This window comes from Astyanax mexicanus, chromosome 21 (assembly GCF_023375975.1).
Source record: "Astyanax mexicanus isolate ESR-SI-001 chromosome 21, AstMex3_surface, whole genome shotgun sequence".
NCBI classification, from domain to species: domain Eukaryota; kingdom Metazoa; phylum Chordata; class Actinopteri; order Characiformes; family Acestrorhamphidae; genus Astyanax; species Astyanax mexicanus.
Window position 1 is genome coordinate 23,048,145 of NC_064428.1, and position 23,867 is coordinate 23,072,011.

Genomic DNA, 23,867 nt, shown 5'->3' on the forward strand with positions numbered 1-23,867 from the left:
ATAAAACCTTTATAGCATGGAATATATTAGCTAGTTCCGCTTCATCAGTTTCATTCGTGTGCAGTAACTAACTACTACATGATGTTATAAGACTCTCTGGGGCTAATGTTGTGATAATATGAAAAAAAAAAACAAGTATACCACAATTTTTTTTAAATATTCTTAAATTAAACAGCTTTACTAAAAGGAAGTAACTTTTCATTGATATTCTATTTTTTTAGATGCACTAGTATACTACATATAACAAGCTTCTTGAAATTTTCCAGACTGCTCCATGTGTCTCATATTTGAAGTATGCCTTCTCCCAACACAACAGCAATTTAAAGCCTTTTGTTTTCCCTTTATTATTTCAATAACATTATGAATTGTACCAGTTTCAGTGACAGCAAAATAGCCTCAGTTCTTGATCCTACCACCACCATGCTTAGCAGTTTGTGTAGTTACTTGTTTGGGGTAGTAAGGTATGGTTAGATATTTTGACAGCCGTGCACATCTTGGCTGGATTTTCTCAGTCAGCTTCATGAGGTATCACCTGGAATGGCTTTCAGTTAACAGCTGTGTTGGACTTGTCTTGAACTTCTTGCCTTGCTAATGTGTTTGAGAGCATCAGTTGTGTTGTGGAGAGCTGGAGTTGAGTAATGTTTTCATTCAAATATGAAAATGTCAAGAAATGTTCAGTGCAGTTGCAAAGACCATCAAAAACATTAAAATGAAACTGGCTCTCATCAGGACTGCCCCAGTAAAGGAGGACCAGAAGTTAATTCTGTTGCACAAGATAAGTTTGTCAGAGTTACCAGCCTCAGAAACCCAAGCTAGAAGGCCACCTAAATGATTTAAAGCATATTTTCATTTGTTTAACACTTTTTAGTTTATTTCATGACAGTGTTCCTTCTTTGTCTGGATGACATTATTTGGATGACATTGTAGAACAAAAACATTTAATGAGAAGGTGTGTTAAAATTTTGAATGGTACTGTACAGGCCCCTTTCTCACCACCTCTTAGCCAAAGAAAAAAACATCAAGGTTAATTATGTTAAGCATGGGGGTGGTAGCATTATGCTCTATGGCTTTCCCATAGCTTTTGCTGCCAACCCTTTTCAAAACACTGTGCACCTCAGATCAAGCTATGATCGAAAACAGAAATATGCTGGATATTTAACACCCACTCAGCAGAATGGGTTCTGTTGAATGTGTTTGTTTCCTGTCGCAAACTTTTAAACTTTGTCCATATATTTAATTTGTCTATGTTTTTGCTCGTTGTAGTTTTAGCCATTTAGCTGATGGTTTAAGGTTATGTCATCATTCTTCTGTTTTTTTTTTACTCTATTATTCAATCAACATCATGGGTTGTACCAGTTTCATTGACAGCAAAATAGTGTCAGCGTCTGATGCTAGCACCACCTTTTTAGGTTAAGTAAGTTTATATATGTTGTGGCTAAACAGAAAAAATACAAATGCACTTGTAAAATGCTATTGATTTAACTAAACCCCGTGCAACACCATTACAACATTTAATAAATCCAATTGCTTTCAGCCTTTGGTTTCCAACCTGTAGGTTTGTCAAGCTCAAATTAGCGCATGACTGCTTAGCTTTGAGGCACAACAGCAGGGTTTGTTAGAAACACAGGGTGATTTGGAGATTAGCTTCCAAAGCTTGTGCCTTGGTAGACGCTGATAAATAGCTTGTTCTTGATCTACGCAAAGAACAACACCGACTGGAGTAAGCATTAGAGGCCACATAATATTTCAACATGGAGTTTTAAACATTTGTTTACTGTAGTTTTAGGATGTCTATAAGGGGTATTGGTTAGTACTTTAAGTAAAGATAAAAATGAGATGTTCTCAGAATAGGAAAAAATGCTTTGGACTGAGGGCTCTTGTCTGGAACAAGCAAAACATATATTAGGTAGAAAAGGGAGAAAAGCTGTTTACCGCAATGTAGAAATACTACAGGATGCCCTTACCCAACTATAGAAAAGGATGGACTTATTTGACTCTTTGAACTGCAGGGGTATTTGCTTGTTAGTCCTAATACTTAATGGGACAGTTTCCCTGACAGGGTTAAGCTTTTATAGTTTTCCTGCTTTTCTAGGGACATTTTCTAGAGCCTATAGAATAGGCAGATAAACTCTGAAGCAGATAAACATGAACCACTCATGGGCTAGAGGGGTATAAAGCTGATCCAGCATTGAACTGTGAACTGTTTTCTGGAATGATGGTGCTTCCTCTAGTACTTTTGGTTAGAGTTTGTAGTTGGCGATGAGGTGGGGTAGTGATTGTCAAACTTGCTGACTTTACTAATGCAATCAAATCCTCACGCCAGTGCTCCAGAATCTAGTATAAAGGCTTCAATAGATGGTAGAGACAGTTACTCAAAACGAACAGCACAAACTCTTTGATAATAACCCTGATTTGCATGGCCAATTACCCAACCCACTTATTAGGACTCCCCCTATCACTAGTGATACCACAACACCTGGAGGATAAGGACTAGCACATGCCTTCTGCTGATGTAGAATTGCTGAGTAGCATCACAGCGCACTCAGACGAAAGCGCAGCAACTCTGTTCCGATACATCAGCTCACAGACGCTTTGTGCTGCATACATCACCCTTTGGAGTGATGTGGGGAGAGAGTGACATCTACCCACCCAGAGAGAACAATACCAATTGTGCTCCCTCAGGGCTCCGGTAGCTGATGGCAAGCTGCATAAACGGGATTTGAACCAGCGATCTTGTGATCATAGTGGCAGCGCCTTAGTCCGCTGGACCCTTGTAGCCACTGTACATATATTTTACTTTTTTTATATATACATGCATCTTTTACTTTACTGTCCTTTAACCTGTCAGTAAATTCACGTGTACAGCTGTCTATAATAGGGAGCTTAAAGTATGATTTGTATTAACAGCAGTGGTGTGAAAATTAGCTACACTCCACAGCTGTAGGGGGGAGCCAAGGAGGAAAAAAAACAATGCTGCTGTAACAACAAAAAGTTTCAGCAAATTCAAGTAATATGAAATATATTACATTAATTTACAAACACAAAATTTGTCTAGAGATGACTACAATTTGTACTGTTTTAAATTGGCAACAGTTAAAATTGGCAACACAGGACATGTACAGTCCGTTCCTGAACTTACTTAGGCAAATCAGATGGGTAATAAACTTGCAAAACATGGCCTGGTTAATTTTTCACTGCCTACTAGGCAGTGCCTGCCTGTTTCCTTCTTAAAATTGTAGACTGAAGTTATTCCCACTCTCAGATGAAGCCGGATGTAATTATTGTAGGAGTTGTGTGTTGTGCTCACTGACCTCCATTGCTCCATGAAGCAAAAAAACTTAATTTGCATGAGTGACACTGAGCTTGACAGCTGCTGAGTGGCTGACCAAGTTCCACTGGCTGTGTTATTCAGCCCAGCCATTCTGCTGCAGACATGAAGGTCTACTCAGAATATTGTGGAAATTTTGAATTAAACGATGAGTAACTTTTCAGAAACTTAAAATAAAAATGCTTAATGTCTGTTTATTTCCACTTCAGTAGGCCTATTTGCAAGAGCAGAAAAAATGTTAAAAATATATATGGCGATTATATGTAAAGACATTTTCTCTATATACAATATTTATTGCCGTGTTTGACACTTAAACAAAATGCATCAGCAGTTGCAAACGCCAAAACCCAGCTTCTCTTGATCAATTAAATTATGTGGGATGAACCGCATGCTAATTGCACCCTTGCTTACTGAAACACTCGAGTTTCCTCATTGTAGCGCTTTTGAACGATACCCTTTTTCCTTACTAGTGTAGCTTAAAATTCGCTTTAAACTCAGGGTCCCCTTATGTATGAAAATAAACCAGAAAATAGACGTTCATTGACTGTGCACCTTATAATACGGTGCACCTTATCTTCTGTAAAATATGGTATGTTTGTAAAATCTGAATAAAGGTGTGTTTTAAAACCAGTACAATATTGCAAAACAAACAATTGCAGTACCATGATATATAAATACTGTTGATTACACCTCTATTTTGTAGTTCACATAAACAGTATGAACTGCAGGACATGGTTTAAGCTTTATTAGTGTTTTCAACTGAATAATTTCAGTTTTTCATAATTTAAACCTTTTAAGAATCTTTTTTATTAACATGTTTCATCAGGACTTAATCTAATGCCTATAGACTATGCCATAGATGTTTGCAAACTGTGATGTTTTGTTACATTTTCTTATCACTCTTCCTGAATCTCCCTGAACCAACATGCTGCACTGCCTGCCAAAGCAAACATGTTCTTGAATGCAGATATTTAAAAGCACATATTCTGGTTCTGTTGTTTAGCTTGAAGAAAACAAGCCCAAAGCTCGGATTACTGAAATGAATCTCTCTCTTTCTCTCTCTCCCTCTCGCTTTCTCCGTCGCTCTCTCTGTGTCTCTTTGTCTCCGTCTATCTCCACCTCAGGCGCAGAACAAACAGTCCGGCATTCTGGCTGCAGCAAAGGTGATTGACACTAAGACTGAAGAGGAACTGGAGGATTATATGGTGGAGATTGATATCCTAGCATCCTGTGACCATCACCACATAGTCAAGCTCCTGGACGCGTTCTACTATGATAGCAAACTCTGGGTGAGCATGCGCAGTTTGATGCTAGCTGTTCTGTTTAGCGGTGTATGTTCTGCATTCACTCTTAGACTGGAAAATATGATTAGAAATCTTATCTCAATCTTCACTCATCAGCAAACTAAAGTGTCTGATTTAAATGCTTTTCAGAAGCTAGATGGATAAGATGTTACCATGAACAATCAATTGATAAATTAATAAATTGTCTGATAACAGCAAAAAAAAATTAAGCTACACCAACAAAAGTAATGTGTAATACATATGTAACACGTCTAACACAACATGCCAGGCATCTCAGCTTTTGTTGCTGTGAATTTGTAGAGGTTCCTAATGGTGTCCTTTGATAATCTATCGATAATCATGCAGCTTGAATATTCTAGCGCAGTTCTTGCAGATTCTGTAGCAAGGTGGAGTGTTAAATATTTCTCATCAATGGGAGATAGGTCTGGCCATTGCAAAGCATCTATGTCTTCAAGGCAAGCTCTTTAAATGACAGCAGTGTATGGACTGTCATTGTCCTTTTGTAATAGTGCACTGCATTTGTGTGCATTAAAAAAGGTAGGGCCACTGTTGGCAGGACTCTGTTAATGTCTGTCAAAGTGCTTGTCCAGAAGGGAACTGTAAACACCGCTCGTATTGATTATTTATTAATACGTAGCTCTTTCTCTGATAGTTTAATCACTGAGAGAATGAGAGAAGTGTGCTTATCTCGTTTGTGTACTATTCAATCACTTGCTTTGAGAAACCCTTGTGACTTATCTGGACCTTTGTTTATTAGAGCATTTTTTAGCCATTAACTTTTCATGCAAGATCTACTGGGATATTTATCAGATAAATTCTCTATTACTACTATTACCTTTCCACTCTGTTTTAAAGCCTTCAGTCAGATGTGTTCTGCTTCCCGAGTCTGAGTTAAAGAGCTTGAGGTGACAGTTAAGGTGACATGTGGTTTATAAGCTTGCTTTAGTATCAGTCATGGAGGAATAGTATCACTATAGTGTGAATAAAGGTAGATAAGCATGAGGGTTGGGCATCATAAGATTGTTTTATAGGGGTTGCAGGATAAACAGCCATGTTAGCGCTAGACTATATGCTACTGCTATCCGATTTGAATACAAAAAATCACTATCACAATTAATTTAATGGTCTCACACATTGGGTGTGGAAAAGTTTGGGAATGCCTGGGCTGAAGAAAAAGAAAAAGATTATTAACAGACTCATGTGGATATTAAGTCACTAGTATATGTATTGGCTTTTTACCTTTAAAAAATATATCAAAATAATTCATATGAAAAAGTGAATTATTTATTTTATCATATTAGAGTGTTTCCTGTAATGGTAGGATTGTTTGCAGAAAAAAAGACATCAGAGTTAGCTTAAAGGCTCTCTATAGGCACAGTGCAGTGCGAAGACTGAGCTCTGTCATCAATTATGCAAGTAATCCAGCTTAGAAAAAAACATTTAGCATTGTGGCTGAACCTTTTTTTTCTTTCTTTCTTTATTTTTTTACAGCTCAGCCAAGGCCGGCAGCGTTACATCCTTATTTAAACCCAGTTGTTAGCAATAGTGAAAAACATTCCAGGCCAGAGAAAAGCAAGACAAAAACATGTTTAGGCTATTTTATGTTTGTGACGTTGAGAAAGTGGCAACACATACAGGTATTAAAGTCACTGGCATATTTATTGCCTTTTGACCTGTAAAAAAACAAAAAAAATTAACACAAAAAGTGAATCATTTATTTTAGGTCATATTACAGTGTTTTTTGTAATTATATGATTGTTTGCAGAAATAAAACACATCAGAGTTAGTTAAATCCATTATGTGAGTAATCCAGCTCAGAAAAACATTTAGCATTGTGGCTGAACCTTTTTTTTATTCCCACTTGTTTTAACCCAGTTGTTAGAAATCGTGAAAACTTTCCAGACCATAAGAAAAGCAATACAAAATCATGTTTAGGCTACTTATTGTATGACCTAGTGTCTCATTCTGCCTTTATTGAACCTAAAGGAGCAGAAACAAAGTGAGTGCATGTATTATTATTATTATTTTTTTTAATTTGTTCACAATTTTCATTTCCATCCAAATCAGAACTCAGTTCCATTTACTTTGTTTGCAGCTGAGGTGTACCAAAACTGCTATGATCCAGTTTAACTCCCTGTGTGTCTGCTGTTCTAACCCAGTCTGTCAGTCACTTCATTCCTAAGTGTAACCCTGCCTTCTTACAATTTTGTTACTAAAACATAGGGAGATAAATGGAGCTACTCGTCATACTGCAACCAGCCAGCAGAGGCACTAGAACTGTATTGGCTGGCCTCAATTTTGAGAAATCATGTAGTGTTCATGCTTTATACAGTGATCGATATACAGCCATCCAGTTAGCTTGTAACTATTAACAGGCTAACCTTAGCCTTAGCCTTAGGCTAGAAGGCCTGGTGTTTTATAGTACCTTTAAAGACAATGGGAAGCAGATGAAAAGGTAAAGGGCCAAGAAGTCCTGTTATGCCACTGGTTTCCAAGTCTGTTCTTCCTTCCTTCCTTCCTTCCTTCCTTCCTCCTTCTTTCCTGTGGAGAAGAGAACTGCAAAACAGCCAGACTCTCTCAGTTTTGAGCAGACGGCTTTTATTCAGGTTCTTCTCAACAGGATCTTCTGTGCTGTATAATTTTGCAGCAATGGAGTAAAAATATGCTTGTAAATGATAGGTTGTAAGTGGATATTTCATGGAAGAAGTCCTCGGCTTGAGTAAGACTTTCAGAAAGGCAGTAAACTGAGACATACTTCCTGTTCTCTGCATGCAATGGATATTCAGTCTTTTCTTTTTAAGTCTGAAAAAAAAAACAGTCTTCCCAAAGCTTTGCAGTGATTTTTGATGTTTTTAAACAAAACAAACTGTTTTTAAAGCTTTATTTTATTTATTAGTACTAACCTTTTTATAGAATGCCTAGTAAATCCTGTTGCAAACTGGAGAGCTTGTTCGCTAAAATGTGTAATATGTAGCATATGCATTATATAAGCATCTATTTTTGTAAAGATACATTGTTATGTAGTGCTAGGGCCCTTTTTGTTGCCCAGAAACATGCAAATACATTATAATCAGATTTAAGCAAATACATTACTTAGCAACCACCACAGATATTATAGCAACCACCAAGGACATCATAGCAACACCTTAGCAACCACCTAGCAACTATGCATAGTAGGGGTGTGCTACATCATATTATATGCAATTTTTAAATATGGTGAAATATATTATACCCTGAAATATTGTGCCATATCACCCACCCCTAATTATCACATCAGGGTACTACTTTTTTGCTGTTTATAGTAAAAGAAAAATTCACACTGTTCTCATTTCCCATTATATATCTACAAGAGACAGATTAAATCTGTCCAGAATAATTTATTTTACTTTAATCCTGGATATATGGAGATATTTGAAGTGCATTATTAGTATTATGACATTCTGGATAATAGACTTATGTTACAAATCTGATAAAACAAATATATATATCTCAGATAGGCGTGTTCCATATCATATCGTATGCAATAATAAAATGTAATTTTCATTTTGTTGCAGTAGTGTATTCTCAATTTTTTTTTTAATTCAGTGTTTTGTCATTTCGCCAAGGGTATGGTTATCGCGAAAATACCATAAAATATCGTGATAATATTTTAGGGCCATATCGCCTACCCCTAATGCATAGCATAGCAATGCTTTGAAATCTAGTAGAAGGTATTCTCTGCACAATAGAGTTCCCCCAACAGAAGTTTTATTACCCTTGATTCTATAAGAAATAGCAAATGAGTAGGTGTCCCAATCATTTTGTTTAGTAATGTACTTTAATGCACTGAAATAATCCATGATTGGGACTAGTCAAACTCTGTCTAGGCTATTCATTATTGCACATAGAGTACACTATTGTATCACAAGAGACCAGCTGTAATGACCTGCTTATTATATTACCACCCTGGCTGTGTCTCTCTCCCTCCCATATATAAAAAAAAAAATCCAAGACTTTAGACTAAATACACCGAGCGACTAAAGCGCGGCTACTTCACCGCGACCTCCCACGGCGCACGCCGACCCAGCGAGCGACTGAGCGCGGCTACTTCACCGCCACCGCGATTTAGCTGATTTAAGTTGCACCCATTATTGACACCGGATAGGGGACCTATTGGCACCATGCCTATTGCCAGGCATGAGATCAAAAGAGGTGTATAAAGCCCCCCGGCATTAAACTGGAGCAGGGGAACTGTGTTCTCTGGAAATATTGGGCCCCATCCATACACTGACCAACAGCACATTCCTTATAAAATAGTGTAATTAGTCCTGTTTAAAATTAATAAAAAGTATCTAGGTTGTGTATTGGCAATAACTTGGTGATATTATACAATTCATTACAATTCAGTATATTGCAATATTGTAAGAAAAGTTTACTGTTTAGCCAATCAGAACAGTGTGATCTGTAGACAGATTTAGACAAAAATAGCAAAATATTGGAATATTGTGATATAATGATTTTTATTACACCTGTACTAATTAATGGAAAAAATAAAGTTTATAAAGAATCAGGTTTAATAATGTTAAAACACCAGAATGCAGAAAATGGCATCACATTTTTAAAAAATGTATTGAAATGTTTTTGGGGGAGGACAGTAGAGAAAGCAGTTACACTAACTAAAGGAGTATAACCTCTTGTTTTTAATAGCCCTCAGTAGGGTTCCCATTACTTTTGGCCATGTAGGTCTTGACCATCAATCTTCTAGTAGAAGCAGTGTACAGTTCCAGACTTCAGGCAGGGAGTAGATTGGCTCAGACATTAACAGGATGTATTGGTCCGAATGGCTCCACTGGAGTTGATCAGCTGGACAGGAAGCCAAGGCCCAGCAGTTTTTGTCTGTAGCTCCAAGACTGTGTGGACACTCTGTGTGGGCTATTGTGTGAGCATAGCCGCCGTGCTAAACCAAACACATCGCCCACAGTGAAACAACCCAGGCCTGCTGTTCAGTGGACAGAATGGGACTGTTCTAGGCTAGAGTAGGGCTTCTGTGTTTGTATTGTGTAGCTGCATTGTGTCTGGCTAGATGCAGGGTTCCTGAGAGTTTTTGCTTTGTTCTTAAAGGAATTTTTGATCAAAAATGTTAACATTGTGATTAAATTAAGTAAAGTCATCATCCATCATCCACGTCTGATTTATTTAGTAACCTTTTAAACTCTGTGGAGCCTCTGAATGCCTGATGTCTCCATTAAAAACAATCATATTAATTTTTGGGCACTGTATTTTAATGTAATTTTATTTGGCCCAACAAACCCTATAGTAGGACTGGGCAATTCTTGTAAAATGTATTAAAACCGGCATTGAGATTCTGTAAACAATGTAATCTATATAATGAATAGGGTTGGATAATTGGCCTAGCTAAATTAGGGAAAGAAATTAAATGTTACCATATCTTTTAATTTTTTATAATATCACTGAAAGTCGACTTTGGAATGTTTAGTAGTAAGGGAATTTCACAACTTGGCCATAGCTGCCCAAGTTCACCAAATAACCAGTTGGTATAAATGTCAACAGTTGTTTTCTGGCAGTGCATTATATTTAAAACAATCTAAAATCATTAACATGCTATTCAATATTTAAATCATTGATTGCTTGAAATTAAAATACTGTTAAAATATAGGTTGAGCCACCAGCCAGTGTTGCTCTAATCTACTCAAAGGCATTTCTCTATTCTTTAGAGCTGTTTGTGCTCTGTGTTGGTGGCTTTGTGAATGTTGCATTGTTTTAAACTCACAGTGGAGGCCTGTGGCAGTGACTGTCCAGCAGAACACCAAAAAGCACCAAATTGCATGTTGCAATGTTGCCCAAATGCAACAAAATAAAAAACTTGTTTTTGTAAGTTTATGACAAGAATGTAAGAATATAGTAAGAATATAAGCAGACAGATTTACTTCTTTACATACTATTGCACATGTAGATTTTTTAAATGTATTACCCACTTGTATGTCTCATTGTATTGGATGTAGATATGCCTTGTAGCATTAAATAAAATAAAATAAAAACAAAGAAACACATAAAACATAATATATGGTATGAAATAACCAAAATATTGCCTTAGAGTCATGAAATAGTGTGTTAAATTGTGCTCAGATGTTAACCTTCACATGCAATATTACAATACAAAGTAATTTTTGGTATCTATTATAAAAGAGAACATATACATTTTTGCAATATATTGCCCAGCCCTAGTATTGTATGTCAGTTTGTCTTAGTAACAATGTCAATCAGATAAAAATTATCGAACATTACGCCTTTCTTTTGTTTTAACTAAGCTAATGACTCCCATACTCCACTAGTACCTGTTCTGACTCTCCAGATGCCCAGTCTTATCTATCATCCTGAGCTGCCCGGCTGGTCTGCATGGAAACTATAATCCTATTAGGAAAAAGAGCTAAGTTCTGGCTCCATGTCAGCACTCGAAAACCTCTAGCATGTGCACGTACACCCACTCAGCCATGTCCCCTATTGGCCAATCCTCTTACATCACTGGTCATACTGAGGGAGAGGAAAACCCCCTAAACTTCACAAGGCCAGACACAAGCCCCCTCGCCATTTCATCAGCTCCACTGACAGTAGACAGTAGTAGTTGTTTGTAGTTCGATATTTACCGACAAATAGAGACCCCAAGCTAATATGTTACCCCCAAGCTAATTTCTTGGCCCCAAGTATACAAACCATCCACAAGCTAATATTTTAGCCCCAACTAATATGTTAGCCCCAAGTAAACACACCAGCTGCAAGCTAATATTTTAGCCACAGGCTAATATGTTAGCCCCAAGTAAACACACCAGACGCAACCTAATATATTAGCCCCAAGCTAATATGTTAGCCCCAAGTAAACTCACCATCCCCAAGCTGATATGTTAGCCCAAGCTTTTTTTAGCCCAAGTAAGAACACCAACCACAAGCTGATATGTTAGCCCCAAGCTATTTTTTTTGCCCCAAGTAAACACACCAGTCACAAGCTAATATGTAGAAGAAGTCCAAAATACTGCAGTCTCAATTGTAAATTAAGGCAGCTCCAGATTAAGTTATACTAACAGATGTGGTACAGTGTCTTACTCTTATTAAGGTTTTAGGAATGAATGAATGAATGAATGAATGAATGAGTGATTGACTCAACACTGTTGGTGTTGTTTATCCACTTTAGCTTTGCACCATCTGTTAATTTATGATTAATCTATCAATTGATGAAAAGAAATAAAACATTTCACAATGAAAAGAAGAATGATTTAAAGTGAGTCCTAATCAGAATCAGAAGTATTGTATTATTTATAGTAAACAGTTGAATTAATTTGTATTGTACTTCTTTATGCAGATTTTGATTGAGTTTTGTGCTGGAGGAGCTGTGGATGCTGTGATGCTGGGTGAGTACTCTGCAGTCACTACAATGCAATTACTGTATGCATTAGGATAATTTTATATATGTTATTTATTCCATATTGTGTAGTGCTACTTTACAGTAACGCATTTTTTTAAATGTGTCTACAGAGCTGGAGAGGCCTCTCACTGAGCCACAGATCAGAGTGGTTTGTAGGCAGACTCTGGAGGCCCTGCTGTACCTGCATGAGATTAAAGTCATCCATCGGGACCTTAAAGCTGGAAACATACTGCTCACGCTGGATGGAGAAGTCAAACTAGGTGCGTGTGTATACAGTGGTGAAAATACTAATTTGATTCATTGCTGATTTTGTTTGACCTTTTTACAAATGCATGAACAGTCAATATTTGTATGGTAGGTTTATTTTAACAGAGGATGAAAAATACATTCATTATAGGTTATACATTAATTTGTATCTGTAAAATAAATATTAAGTGAAATAAGTAGTTGACCCCCACAGACCAGTTATGTGTCCATGAAGCACACAAATTAGTCCTGTCCCTTTAAGAAAGTACTTATAATCTCACCTTGCTATGTGTATAAAATACACCTGTATCAGAATTAGTCTCTTTCATTTTAAAACTTATCCACTTAACCACTATGGGTAAGACCAAAGATCTGTCAAAAAAACAGCAAATGATTACCTGAATGATTTAGAAAAGGCTTAGGAGAAAATGAATGGGTCAGATGAGACCAAAATGTAACTTTCTGGCATCAATTTGACTGTTGAAACTGTAAAACATGGTGGCAGGAGCATCATGGTAGCCAGAGTCAACTTAGTTCAGAGCTTGAGCTTGTATACATTTAAGACACACTTGAATACTTTTCCACTTATAAACAGTTAATCCTATACTCCCTGCTTTTTCAGCTGTTTTATATATTTTGTGTCAGAAAGCTGCACTGCATAACAATAAATTTACAAAAGCACAGCTGTCAGCATCAGTCAGTTCTTGTACTAATGCGGTTTTTATTACTGTTGTATCTTTAGCTGACTTTGCTGTTAGTGTTGACACATACAAATAGACCCGCACTGCTGGTTACATCGAGGGAGTGAGTCATTCCAGATGTAATGAATGGTGAACGGGAAGCACTGCTTACGTTTGCGTATTCTTTTCTTGTGCCATCACTGACTGACCCAACCCCCCCATCCTCCCCTCCTCCTCTCCCACATATGCTTCCACTGTAATGCTTATACACACAGCATGGGAAGAATGAATCACAGTCAGCTGTGGCTGGATGTGATAATATACAGGTTAGGTGACATAACAGCCTGCCAACCGAAGAGAGACAGACAGGCAAACAGACAGCAAGACAGAGAAACAGACAGATAACCAAAGAGAGTGAGACAGACAGATATATGGATAGAGGGATGGAGAGACCCTATTTGCATGTCAATGTTAGGAAGCAATTAGGAGGCTTAAGCCCATTTTATACTTCTGCGCCGAACCTACACTGTAGCCTATGCATCACCGCGTACCTTACGCCGTACCCTACTCCAACGCAGAAGTATGAATTGGGCTTCAGAAATGTTTAAATATCAGTGGTGTGCAGTGAGGCCCTTCTAACCCTTTAAAGAAGGGTTGACAATAAATGCATGTAAATAATTACATATTTTTTAATCAGGAAATATATATCATAGCTATTGTAAGTGTAAGAATTGATTTCGTAAATTAATTAAATAAAAAACAGCAACTAATTTAAAGCATTAGTCTGTGTTTTTTAGTTGCTATAGTACTCATATCTGACTAACAGCGGTTTTAACCAATCAAAGCTTTTTAAAATGGCTACTGCCCCCACGTGACTGCTTGCCCCTTCTCCTGATTTTAAGAAGGGTGTAGTAATGAGTCTATTAGCAAAGTTGAAGCAAGTCTAACCAGTCAGATTCATGCTTTTCACTCCGGGGGCGGGGCCATGACTGTCTAACCCCTTCTCAGCGCTGTGGATCTTTGTGCTTCCATTTTTCAACAGAGAAAATCTATTTTGAGCTAACAAATACGTCAGCTTCAGTAATTTCAGTAATTTAGTCATACACAGTGGAGCTTTCACATTTTATTTTTAAAGAGTGTGTGTCAACATTTTTTATCAGATTCATTTTAGGCCTACTATAATTAATTTTGATTATAGTTTTAGTTAATTTTTGGTTTTATTGTCCATGTCTGAACTGATATTTTAAATATCATATGGTCATAAAAATGTGCCATGAAGGCATGGAAAAGTAATAAAAAACAAGGAAATATATTGGTTAAAAAGTGTATGAACCCTTTACCCCTTTGTTTGTGTTGATTTATAACCATTGTCATGTTTCCTGGGCAAATAACATAAATTCTGGTTAAGTTAATTCACTTTCTGTTCTGCTAGTCCAGCTATAGCAGCTGTAGTAACATAATTTGAAGTAACATGGCATTTTTTGCTTTCTGTGTTTTGGTGCTCTCTACTTGGCTTAAATGTAAAATATTGTCAAAATATTGTGGTAAAAATATGTCAAAATATTGTGGTAAAAATATTGTGGTAGTTTGTCATGCACCAAGGTATTTAAACAGTGTTTGCAGTTTCTTTGTTGACGTGCAGCAACAGTGTGTGATGGCATGGGGTGGCATAGGTGGTTACTATTGCCTTCTATGTAGTTTTTATGGTGTTGTGGTATAAGTGGTTACTTGGTGGTTGCTGTCTGGCTGCTATGGTATCCCCGGTGGCTAAATGGATGCTAGATATATTTCAGACAGTTGCCATGATGTTACTTAGTGGTTGCTTGGTGGTTGCTAAGGTATCCCAGGTGGTTGGTTTGCAAAAGTGGTTGCTCATGTAGTGCCAATTGGTTATACTGGTGTATGGTTCCAATAGTTAGGTGTATGAAGTCAGTTTTTATATATTTGTCTGTTACATTTAAAGGGTGCCATTAATCTTGTACCCACTCATTATCCTGGGCTTTTAACTTGGAACAGTGTAGATATCCATGTCAAAACACAAATGTGGAATTAAAGTTCTGAATCTGAACTATTTAGTGATGGCAGTATTTTTATCATGACCGTAAACCTTTAAGACTTACATACTACAATACTACATTTCAATGCTAAATCTAAAACTTCTCAGGCGCATTTTTGCTTTGATTTCTGTGTAACAGATTAAACCTACTACAGAGATGATTGTTCATCTGACAGTGTGGGTGTTAAGCCTTTTTTATTGCATTATAATGTAGACTAGTAATAAAGCTGCTCTTTGTCTTGGACACTGCCCTATAGAGATTTCATGTCTATGTTAGCTATTCAGTTACTGTTTAACCTGGAAAAAAATGAAAGTGGAACCTTTTTATGGATCACAAAACTAATATATATATATTTTTTCTTGCAGCTGATTTTGGGGTATCTGCCAAAAACACTAAAACGCTCCAGAGAAGAGACTCCTTCATTGGGACCCCATACTGGTGAGTCCACAAAATGTAGCTGTTATGCAGCTCTGAAAAAAATTAGAGACCACTTACATATTATGAGTTACTTTGATTTTACCAAATTGTCACAAGTCATCAAACCAAGTTGAACTGCTTGACTTTTTGTACTAGGAGTGGTATATCCAAAAGCAGTGTGTAAGACTGGTGGAGGAGAACATGCCAAGATGCATGAAAACAGTGATTAAAACCCAGGGTTATTCCACCAAATATTGATTTCTGAACTCTTACAACTTAATGAATATGAACTTGTTTTCTTTACAATATTTGAGGTCTGAAAGCTCTGCATCTTTTTTTGTTATTTCAGCCTTTTCTCTAAATAACTATATATTTATTTAGAATTTGGGAGAAATGTTGTATGTAGTTTATAGAATAATGTTTCTTTTACTTAAACATATACCTATAAATAGCAAAATCAGAGAAACTGATTCAGAAACTGAAGTAGTCTCTTAATTTTTTCCAGAACTGTAAGCAAGTTTATTTCTTTATTTTTTTAATACATTTTATTTCAATTTTCTTTATGCTTCATGTTTCTTTTTCTCTTATCTCTCCTCTAAACCCACATTCAGGATGGCTCCAGAAGTGGTGATGTGCGAGACTTCGAAGGACAGACCCTATGACTACAAGGCAGATATCTGGTCACTGGGCGTCACACTGATAGAGCTGGCTCAGATTGAGCCACCCAATCATGAGATGAACCCCATGCGGGTGCTGCTGAAGATCGCCAAGGCCGATCCTCCTACTCTCATGCAGCCTTCCAAATGGTGAGACGAAGATAACGTTCCTCTAAAGTAAAAACTCTCTGTCTGAATCATCACAAGTGTCCCATTTAAACAGTCTTAAATAGCACAGCTGCATCTGTGGTTTCAGATAATGGACTGTAGACAGGTATCTTTGAAAAGATAACACTGCTTAAAACAGTAGTAGCTCGTTATTCAGAGACCACACAGTTTCATCAGCAGTGAGCAAAACCAGAAGTTAAAATGAAAAGTCCTGCAGCTTGTTAAAAAAAATAAAAGGTACATATTCCTAAAATACGTTTAGAAAAAGTATACTCATCTAAAAAGTCATGTAAAAGATCCGCCACAATCAGAAGGTTGTCTTAGATTGGTCCTAGAGTTGTTTTTGATCTAAAACCCCAGATCTAACCTGTGCTCAAGCGTGTTAGCAGTTAGCATGTTTTCATTCCATATATTTTGCAGCTGCAGCTTGTTGTTGCAAAATTATTGCAGCTGCTGCTTCAGAATTTCATTAAACATAATGAAATTGCAATTGCAATATACTGGTACAGATATGATAATTTGAATCCGGTACCAAAACCTTTTTTTAAATTGCAACCAAAAAATGAAAAAATGATTTTCACGCAACGTATTTATTAAACAGCTGACTTGAATAATGTAATTTTCATACTGTCACCACGAGAGACTCCATCTTTTTAGATTTGTTGGAATAAACAGTAAGCATGTTTGTGGCATTTTCATGAGTTTTGAGTTCTTTTTATCAAATATCACCATTACATTGACAAAATTACATTTTATAAGTGGTGTCAGTTTTTTTCAATGCTGCTTGTTCCCTGTATTTTTGAGAGGGGTATTGCAGTGTGGTTTAGGTCAGGCAAACTGGAGTTTTTTACTGTATGAAAATATCTCATGAGAGAGAGAGAGACAGCGCGAGTTAGTGAAAGACTGAGAGAGGGAGAGACAGCGCAAGTTAGCAAAAGACCGAGTGAGAAAGAGAGGGAGAGACAGCGTGATCAAGAGAGGGAGGGAGAGAGAGAGAGTGTGTTAGTTAGAGAGCTTAAGTAAACGAGACAGTGTTTTTAATACTTTTCTCAGTTTGATCCTCACAGTAATTTTTTACCATTGTAAATATTCACAATGGCCTTCAACTGTGTTCACCCAGGTCTCCAGAGTTCAGCGACTTCCTGAAGCGCTGTCTGGATAAGAACGTGGACAACAGATGGAGTGCAGCTCAACTTCTTCAGGTGAGTCCCATCTTTTACACTGCTCTATAATCAGCTCGCTTGATTTTCATTCCAATGATGGAGCAACCTCCAAACTGCCCTCACACAGCATGACCCAGCATCTTATTAAATGAGCAACACAACCTGGAAGACTGGTCACAGATCAGTACCTACGCACCACACTGTTCTACCCACTCCCCATTCAGGTTCCTAACCACCTGCTGGAGCAGGTGTCCACGCTGTCGAGGCATCTGTTCAGCTAGCTGTTCGTTTGTCTGGCACTCATTGTGCTGGAGTTCATCCTTAGCTTCCTACGTCAGCAAAGGAGCTTTTCTTAACTGAGGCGTTAAGGAGCCTAGCCATGCAGCAGGTTCTCTCTCACATGTGTCGCCGCACTCCCACGCTTCACACGGTCGGCTGCAGGCACTAACGGAGAGGACCTGTACGATTTGAGGGTAAAAAATAACGGAATGGGGGTAAAAATGCGGAATCGGAGTTTCCCTCCAATGAAGGTGATAATATCGAAGAAGCTGCACATTCTCAGACCGGCTATTGAGTACATGCAGCAGGTGGCCAGTAAGGTAAGTCTGCGGGTTATAGATGTTGGAGATGGTGGTAACACTGATGTGCGGCACTAGGGGTGTGCCATATGAACTATTTAAAAAAATTATATATATATATATATATATATATATATATATATATATATATATATATATATATATATATATATATATATATATATATATATTTTTTTTTTTTTTTTTTTAGCAGATTATTTTGTATCAGTATTGATATTTTTTTGTATAATTGTATAATTGTTTTATGTTTTCAGTTTAAATGTATGCTCTAAATTTTCTGCCCTTTAGTATTGAGGTAGATTTCTTTTATGATACCTTTATTTGTTTTAATTCATTATTATTAATTTGTACAAAACCAGAGTCTTGGTAAGTTGCTTTTTAAAAACATGACAAAAGTTTATAGATTTGTTTTTTCTGAATGTTTGAAAATGTTATACAAATTACAACTTCAACATTTAATTTGTATATGCTTTATGTGCTCAAAAAGGATTAAAATATTTTTATTTTTAGGTTCTTTGTCATATCGCCAAGAGTATTATCATCATCATTATCAAAGTCTCTATAATTGTTTTGTTACATCACTGTGTTCATTAACCCTCCTATTATCTTTGGGGTCAATTTGACCCCATTTGGTGTTTAAAAAATGGCATATATTAGTTGGGATTATTTGTGATTGATATTTATTGTCTTTTCTTAATAAAATGAAATAGTAGTATATTTTCAATATATTATCTTTTCAGTATTATCTTCATAAAACATGAGAAATCAATATTTTCCACATATTTGTGTGGTAATCAGATTGAGGTCACTGATATTCAGTTTTACAATCTTTTTCTAAACTTCCCTTTCACTGTAGGCCCTAACTTAACAGCAAAATACTTATATACATAATCCTTATATACATCCATATAGACACTTGCTGGGGGAATTCAGGATCATTTTTAACTATTATAACTATTTATATGTTAACTTTCATCTGGTTTAATGTGATGTATTTTTTTTACAAGCAAAAACATTCTTATTGCTAACGTAATTGGTAATTAAATGGTTTGCTTGTGTGCCCAAAGCCTCTACACAGGACTGTAACTATACACCAGGTTCCAAGTTTGTGGAGCTTTGTTGAACTATAGTAATTCAGATCTGATGTATGTTTTTTTCATGTAATTAAATCTCCTCATGTAGCATGTAAAGAATATTAACCTTTAAAATGTTAAAAAAAACTTTTTTTTGTGTGTTTCCACAGCACCCATTTGTGAGCAGTGTGACTGATAGCAGGCCACTACGAGAGTTGATAGCTGAGGCCAAGGCTGAAGTGACTGAAGAGATAGAAGAATCGAAAGAAGAAGAGGAGGACGAAGATCATGAAGGACAGCTGGTAAGACAGTGAGACTCGACAGGAGCATTTTAGCCATTATGCTGTTTTTTTGTTGTTTTTTTTCCGAGCTGGATTATTCGCTGATAGTTGTTGACAGTGTTGATAGACTCCACATTCATTTTTATTGACTTTTATTAATCTGTAGCTTAGATTTACAGATTTCCTCTGAAGCTAGAGCAATAGCATTACCAGCAAACCGCTAGTGGGTAATGCTAATGCTGCTCCAGTAGTGCTAGCTGGGATTAGCAGCAGGCTACAGGCTGATAATACTCACCTCTGAATGGTGAAAGAGCTAGAGTTTAGCGCAGTTAGCGGCTAATGCTAATACTGCTGGAGAACTAAACTAAAACTCCTTTATAATGCTGTATTTCAGCAGAGCGGATTTACTGCTCCTTACAACCTGACTGTTAAAATCAATACATAAGGTGCCCTGATGGTTTTTGTGAAAATTAAAGGATTTCATCTGTGTTTTATAGTACAAAAATTATGGCATTTGTTGTATAGTGTGTGATACTTTTTGTGAGCAATATTTTTGGAATTTTGGTAAAATAAATAACTCTGAACAAAATACCCAACATTTGAACCAACAGGTACAAGGATTTAAGATTTGGCAGCATAGGTTTGCTATATGTTAAATTATTCTATTCATTTCTAACATTGTGTACAATCAACCTGTAATCAAAATTCTCGTCCTCTTTATTTAGCTGCTTCCTGGACACAAGCGTGCTTCGTCTGACGCCAGTGTTGGAAGCTCTGAAGATGAGAAGCTTTCCCAATCACCCTCTACTTTGGAAGCAGTTCCAGAGACAACTGAGGAAGTCAGTCTCCCAAGTGTTAACATTAAAGATGCCAAGGTGATTGAACCAGAAACCCCTAAAGTAGAAGCGAATCACATCAACGAACCACAACAGACCGCTGTTAAAGAACCTGTGGAGGTACCATGCTCTACTGTGAAACCTCAGGACCTTATAGAGACTGAAATGAACACTACAGAAACTCCTGCTGATTCTCCTGGTGTCAAACTGGAAGCTGCTTCCACTTCCCCTGTGGCAGTAAAGCCAGAGGAGGAGGTGAAACCAAAAGAACAGCCAGCAGAAGAAGGGGAGAAGGAGGTGGACACAGCTGAAAATGTGACTATGGTTGAGGATAACGATGAGGCGGTGAGGAAAGAGCCTGTCTCTGAGATATCTGCACCTCTTTCTGCTTTGGATTTGAACAAACCAGTCAGTGAGGATGCTGCAAGTCCAGTTAAGGTGTCAGTCACAGTGCCTGAGGAGAAACCTACACCTCCAAGCACTCCAGTAAAAGAAGAAGAGAAGAAAGAGAGAGAAGACGAGAAGGCTGCCATGGAGAAAGAGCGGGAAACTCCTACGAAGCGAAGATTTGAGAAGAAGAACTCTGATTCAGGCATTAGCTCTGCAGCAGATAACAGCAGCATAGATCTGAATCTGTCCATCTCCAGCTTCATAAGCAAATCGAAGGAGTCAGGAGCCATACAGGTGAGCATTCAAAATGGGGGTGGTCAGTATTATAATATGTTAGCATATCAGGATAAATTTAATTGTTGTACACATTGTGCTTTTACGAGCATTTTGTGGATAATCAGTGCTAAAGGACCAGATGATCAAAAATTTATCTGACCTAAAGAAATGGTTTTGGTCCAGTTCTACTGAACATGGTGTGTGCTGATAACAATGCCAGTCCGATACTACCCTTTTCCCTCTTTTAAACTTATGCCAGGTTCACTAGTCATCACACTAGAGTCGTCAGCTTATTGTACCATCGTCTCTTGTCTTGTCTTGTCTTGTAATCGATGAATCAACTACACAGGGTCGTGAATTAAAAGATGTCCTTTCCTGTGATGAGAACCTGTAATGAGTCTGTAATCTGTAGTCACACAAATGTATGCAAGAACTGAAGTGGTTCTCCTCACTTTGTTTCTTGCGCTCCTATTGGTTGTTGCTAGTCACTGCACCACCTTTTAATTACAACACTTTTCACACTGTTGGATTTAGAGTTGCTGACAAATACAGATATTAAACCTGCTAGATATTTGTCAGGGGGCTTGTGAGGCATCAGGAATCACTCTGGAGCTGCACGATACTGGAAACATTTGACATTGCAATGTTTTTTTTTTTTTTCAACAAAATATATTGCGATATTAAACAACGCATGACCCATGATGTCACCAGCCCCGGCCCCACCTGCTTGCTGTCTTGCGTCAAAGATCCCGACCCACCGAGAGCTGAGAACTCAGCCAGTAACTCAAAACTTGAGGAAAACACCAAAACAACAATAAATGGCCCTTCAAAAGTTAAATAAGAATGTTTTTCTGTGATTAAAAGTGTGATTTCAGCTGTAGCTGGAATTATTTGCACAAAACTGTGCTAAACTGAGGTGCACAGCTTTCGACAGGCTGTCAGCCGCATTTACAAGCATGTGCCCAGCCATGTATTTACACCTGCTCCCCCTCCCGCACCTCGTGCATGTCCTGCGATGTGAATATTATGCATGCATGCATCTAAATAACACCATGTTCAAACTCAGCACCTCTAGGAACTCCTTTAAGACAATTTAAGAACGATTCCAGGTTCTACCTTATGAAGCTGACTGAGAAAAAAATGCCAAGACTGGGCAAAGTTGGCATCAACACTACTTTGAAGAATCTGAAGTATAAAACATGTTTGGCTTGTTCAACACTTTTTTTTTTTAGTTTACTTCAAAATTGCATCTGTGTTCATTCATAGTTTTGATGTCTTCAATAATAATCCACAATGTAGAAAATAATAAAAATATATAACATTAAATGAGAAGGGGTGTGTTCAAACTTTTGTACTCTATATATTTTTTCCAGTGTTCGATTAAATACTTTTGGTCAGCATCAGGCCGACACAATTAGTTACTCTCACTAAATATCATAATAATAAATTCCATGCTAATGATCATTTTGTTTCAGATACCACTATGTGAAACATCTCACCAAAAATGAATTTCTTCCACAGGATACAAAGCGTCAGAAGAAGACTCTGAAGAAGACCCGCAAATTCATCGTGGACGGAGTGGAAGTCAGTGTTACCACGTCCAAAATCATTACAGACAATGATACCAAAAATGAGGAGATGAGGTTCCTAAGGTAAGCTGTTCTAAGCTGTTAGATCACCTGTATTCTTATTTTGACCAAATCTCACGCAGTTCTGCTCGTACAGCCATTCAGGCTTGAACCAGACAGCTCTGTGTGCGGTAAATATCTGAAGAGCTTGTGTAGGTGTTAGTGACACTTGTTTAATTAGCACCTGTGTCCAAATCCCCAGCTTAAGTGTGCCGTTGGCATTTTTAGCATGACTGGATAAAGTGAATAGGGTCAGTTTATTCTATTTACAGTGCAGCTTAAGCTGACCCTTGGCCCCAACATTACTGTTCACCTCTCTCGGCCCTATGCTGAGTAGTGAGTAGTTTGAACTACTTCAGCACCTCTAGGAACTCCTTTAAGACAGTGGGAGAACTATTTCATGTTCTACCTCATATAGACAACTGAGATCAAAATTGGGCAAAGTTGGCATCTACCCACCCAGAGAGAGCATCATCAATTTTGCTGCAGCTGATTGCAAGCTACATGACCAGGATTCGGACAGTGATCCCCTGATCATAGTGGAACGCCTTAGGCTACGTTCACATTACCAGGCTGAAGTGACTCATTTGATTGCAGCTGTGCAGCTATAGCTGCAAAAAAAAACAGCAAAAGCAAACCGCCTAGCCTTTTTTCTCCTCCTCGACCTGAGCATGTACTTCAGACAAGCTGTTTTCTCTTCACTCGAGCAAAAGATGCTCCACATATGAGCTGCTAAAGCATCTATTTCCCTTTATAAAGCTACGAGTCATCTCTCAATTATGATGTTTTTTGTTGTTTGTGAAAAAGGCTACGTTAGTACACGTATCAATGTGAGCATGTGAGGCGTTTCAGGGACAGATTTGTTCACATTACACGCAGATACCGATCACTTACATTTGTGAATGTGATCCGTCATCTGAGCAAAAAATCGGATTTGAGCAATGTGGCTTGTAATGTAAACGTAGCCTTAGTCCACTGGGTCCCTATGTATTTACCTGGCATAATAAAATTCATCACATGTTTAGAGTTAAATTTGTGATCTCCCAACAAAAATCCAATGCATATATTGTTACGTTATTTAGCAGAATAACTACAGATTGCTTTATGTTTTTATTAGTGAAATATTAGACATTTACAGAAACTATTCAAATCCAAGTCCAACACCACCAAAGTTTGAATGGCCTAACAGTGGTAAAGGGAGGACAGGCTGCCGCTGAGTGGCACTTCCTGACCTTTTTTTGGAGGATATCCTGTTGGGCTGTTTAGGATGTCCTTTTAGCTCTAATTCAAGGCTAGCTTCACACACACTTGGAACCCTGATTTTCCACAATCGTTTCATTTGTAAATG

General features: G+C 37.5%; 2 protein-coding genes across 3 annotated transcripts in view; both read left to right on the top strand.

The window, feature by feature from the left end:
- The window catches only part of zgc:175214 (RING-H2_RNF24_like domain-containing protein), a 172,695-nt gene that overhangs the window by 34,753 nt on the left and 114,075 nt on the right, over nucleotides 1-23,867 (top strand). The window contains exon 1 of one of the 2 annotated variants that reach the window (XM_049469844.1): nucleotides 6,631-6,635. The exons of the other annotated variant lie outside the window; for it this stretch is intronic. The gene's annotated coding sequence lies outside the window, so the exon portion shown is untranslated. Of the gene's footprint in view, nucleotides 1-6,630; nucleotides 6,636-23,867 lie in introns of those variants that run through there. 2 annotated transcript variants of the gene reach the window in all.
- The window catches only part of slkb (STE20-like kinase b), a 43,167-nt gene that overhangs the window by 1,360 nt on the left and 17,940 nt on the right, over nucleotides 1-23,867 (top strand). The window contains exons 2-10 of the mRNA XM_022674780.2: nucleotides 4,453-4,617; nucleotides 11,987-12,035; nucleotides 12,160-12,309; nucleotides 15,398-15,470; nucleotides 16,061-16,255; nucleotides 17,394-17,475; nucleotides 19,279-19,410; nucleotides 20,115-20,909; nucleotides 22,413-22,543. Coding sequence (XP_022530501.1) covers nucleotides 4,453-4,617; nucleotides 11,987-12,035; nucleotides 12,160-12,309; nucleotides 15,398-15,470; nucleotides 16,061-16,255; nucleotides 17,394-17,475; nucleotides 19,279-19,410; nucleotides 20,115-20,909; nucleotides 22,413-22,543 — 1,772 coding nt within the window. The remainder of the gene's footprint in view (nucleotides 1-4,452; nucleotides 4,618-11,986; nucleotides 12,036-12,159; nucleotides 12,310-15,397; nucleotides 15,471-16,060; nucleotides 16,256-17,393; nucleotides 17,476-19,278; nucleotides 19,411-20,114; nucleotides 20,910-22,412; nucleotides 22,544-23,867) is intronic.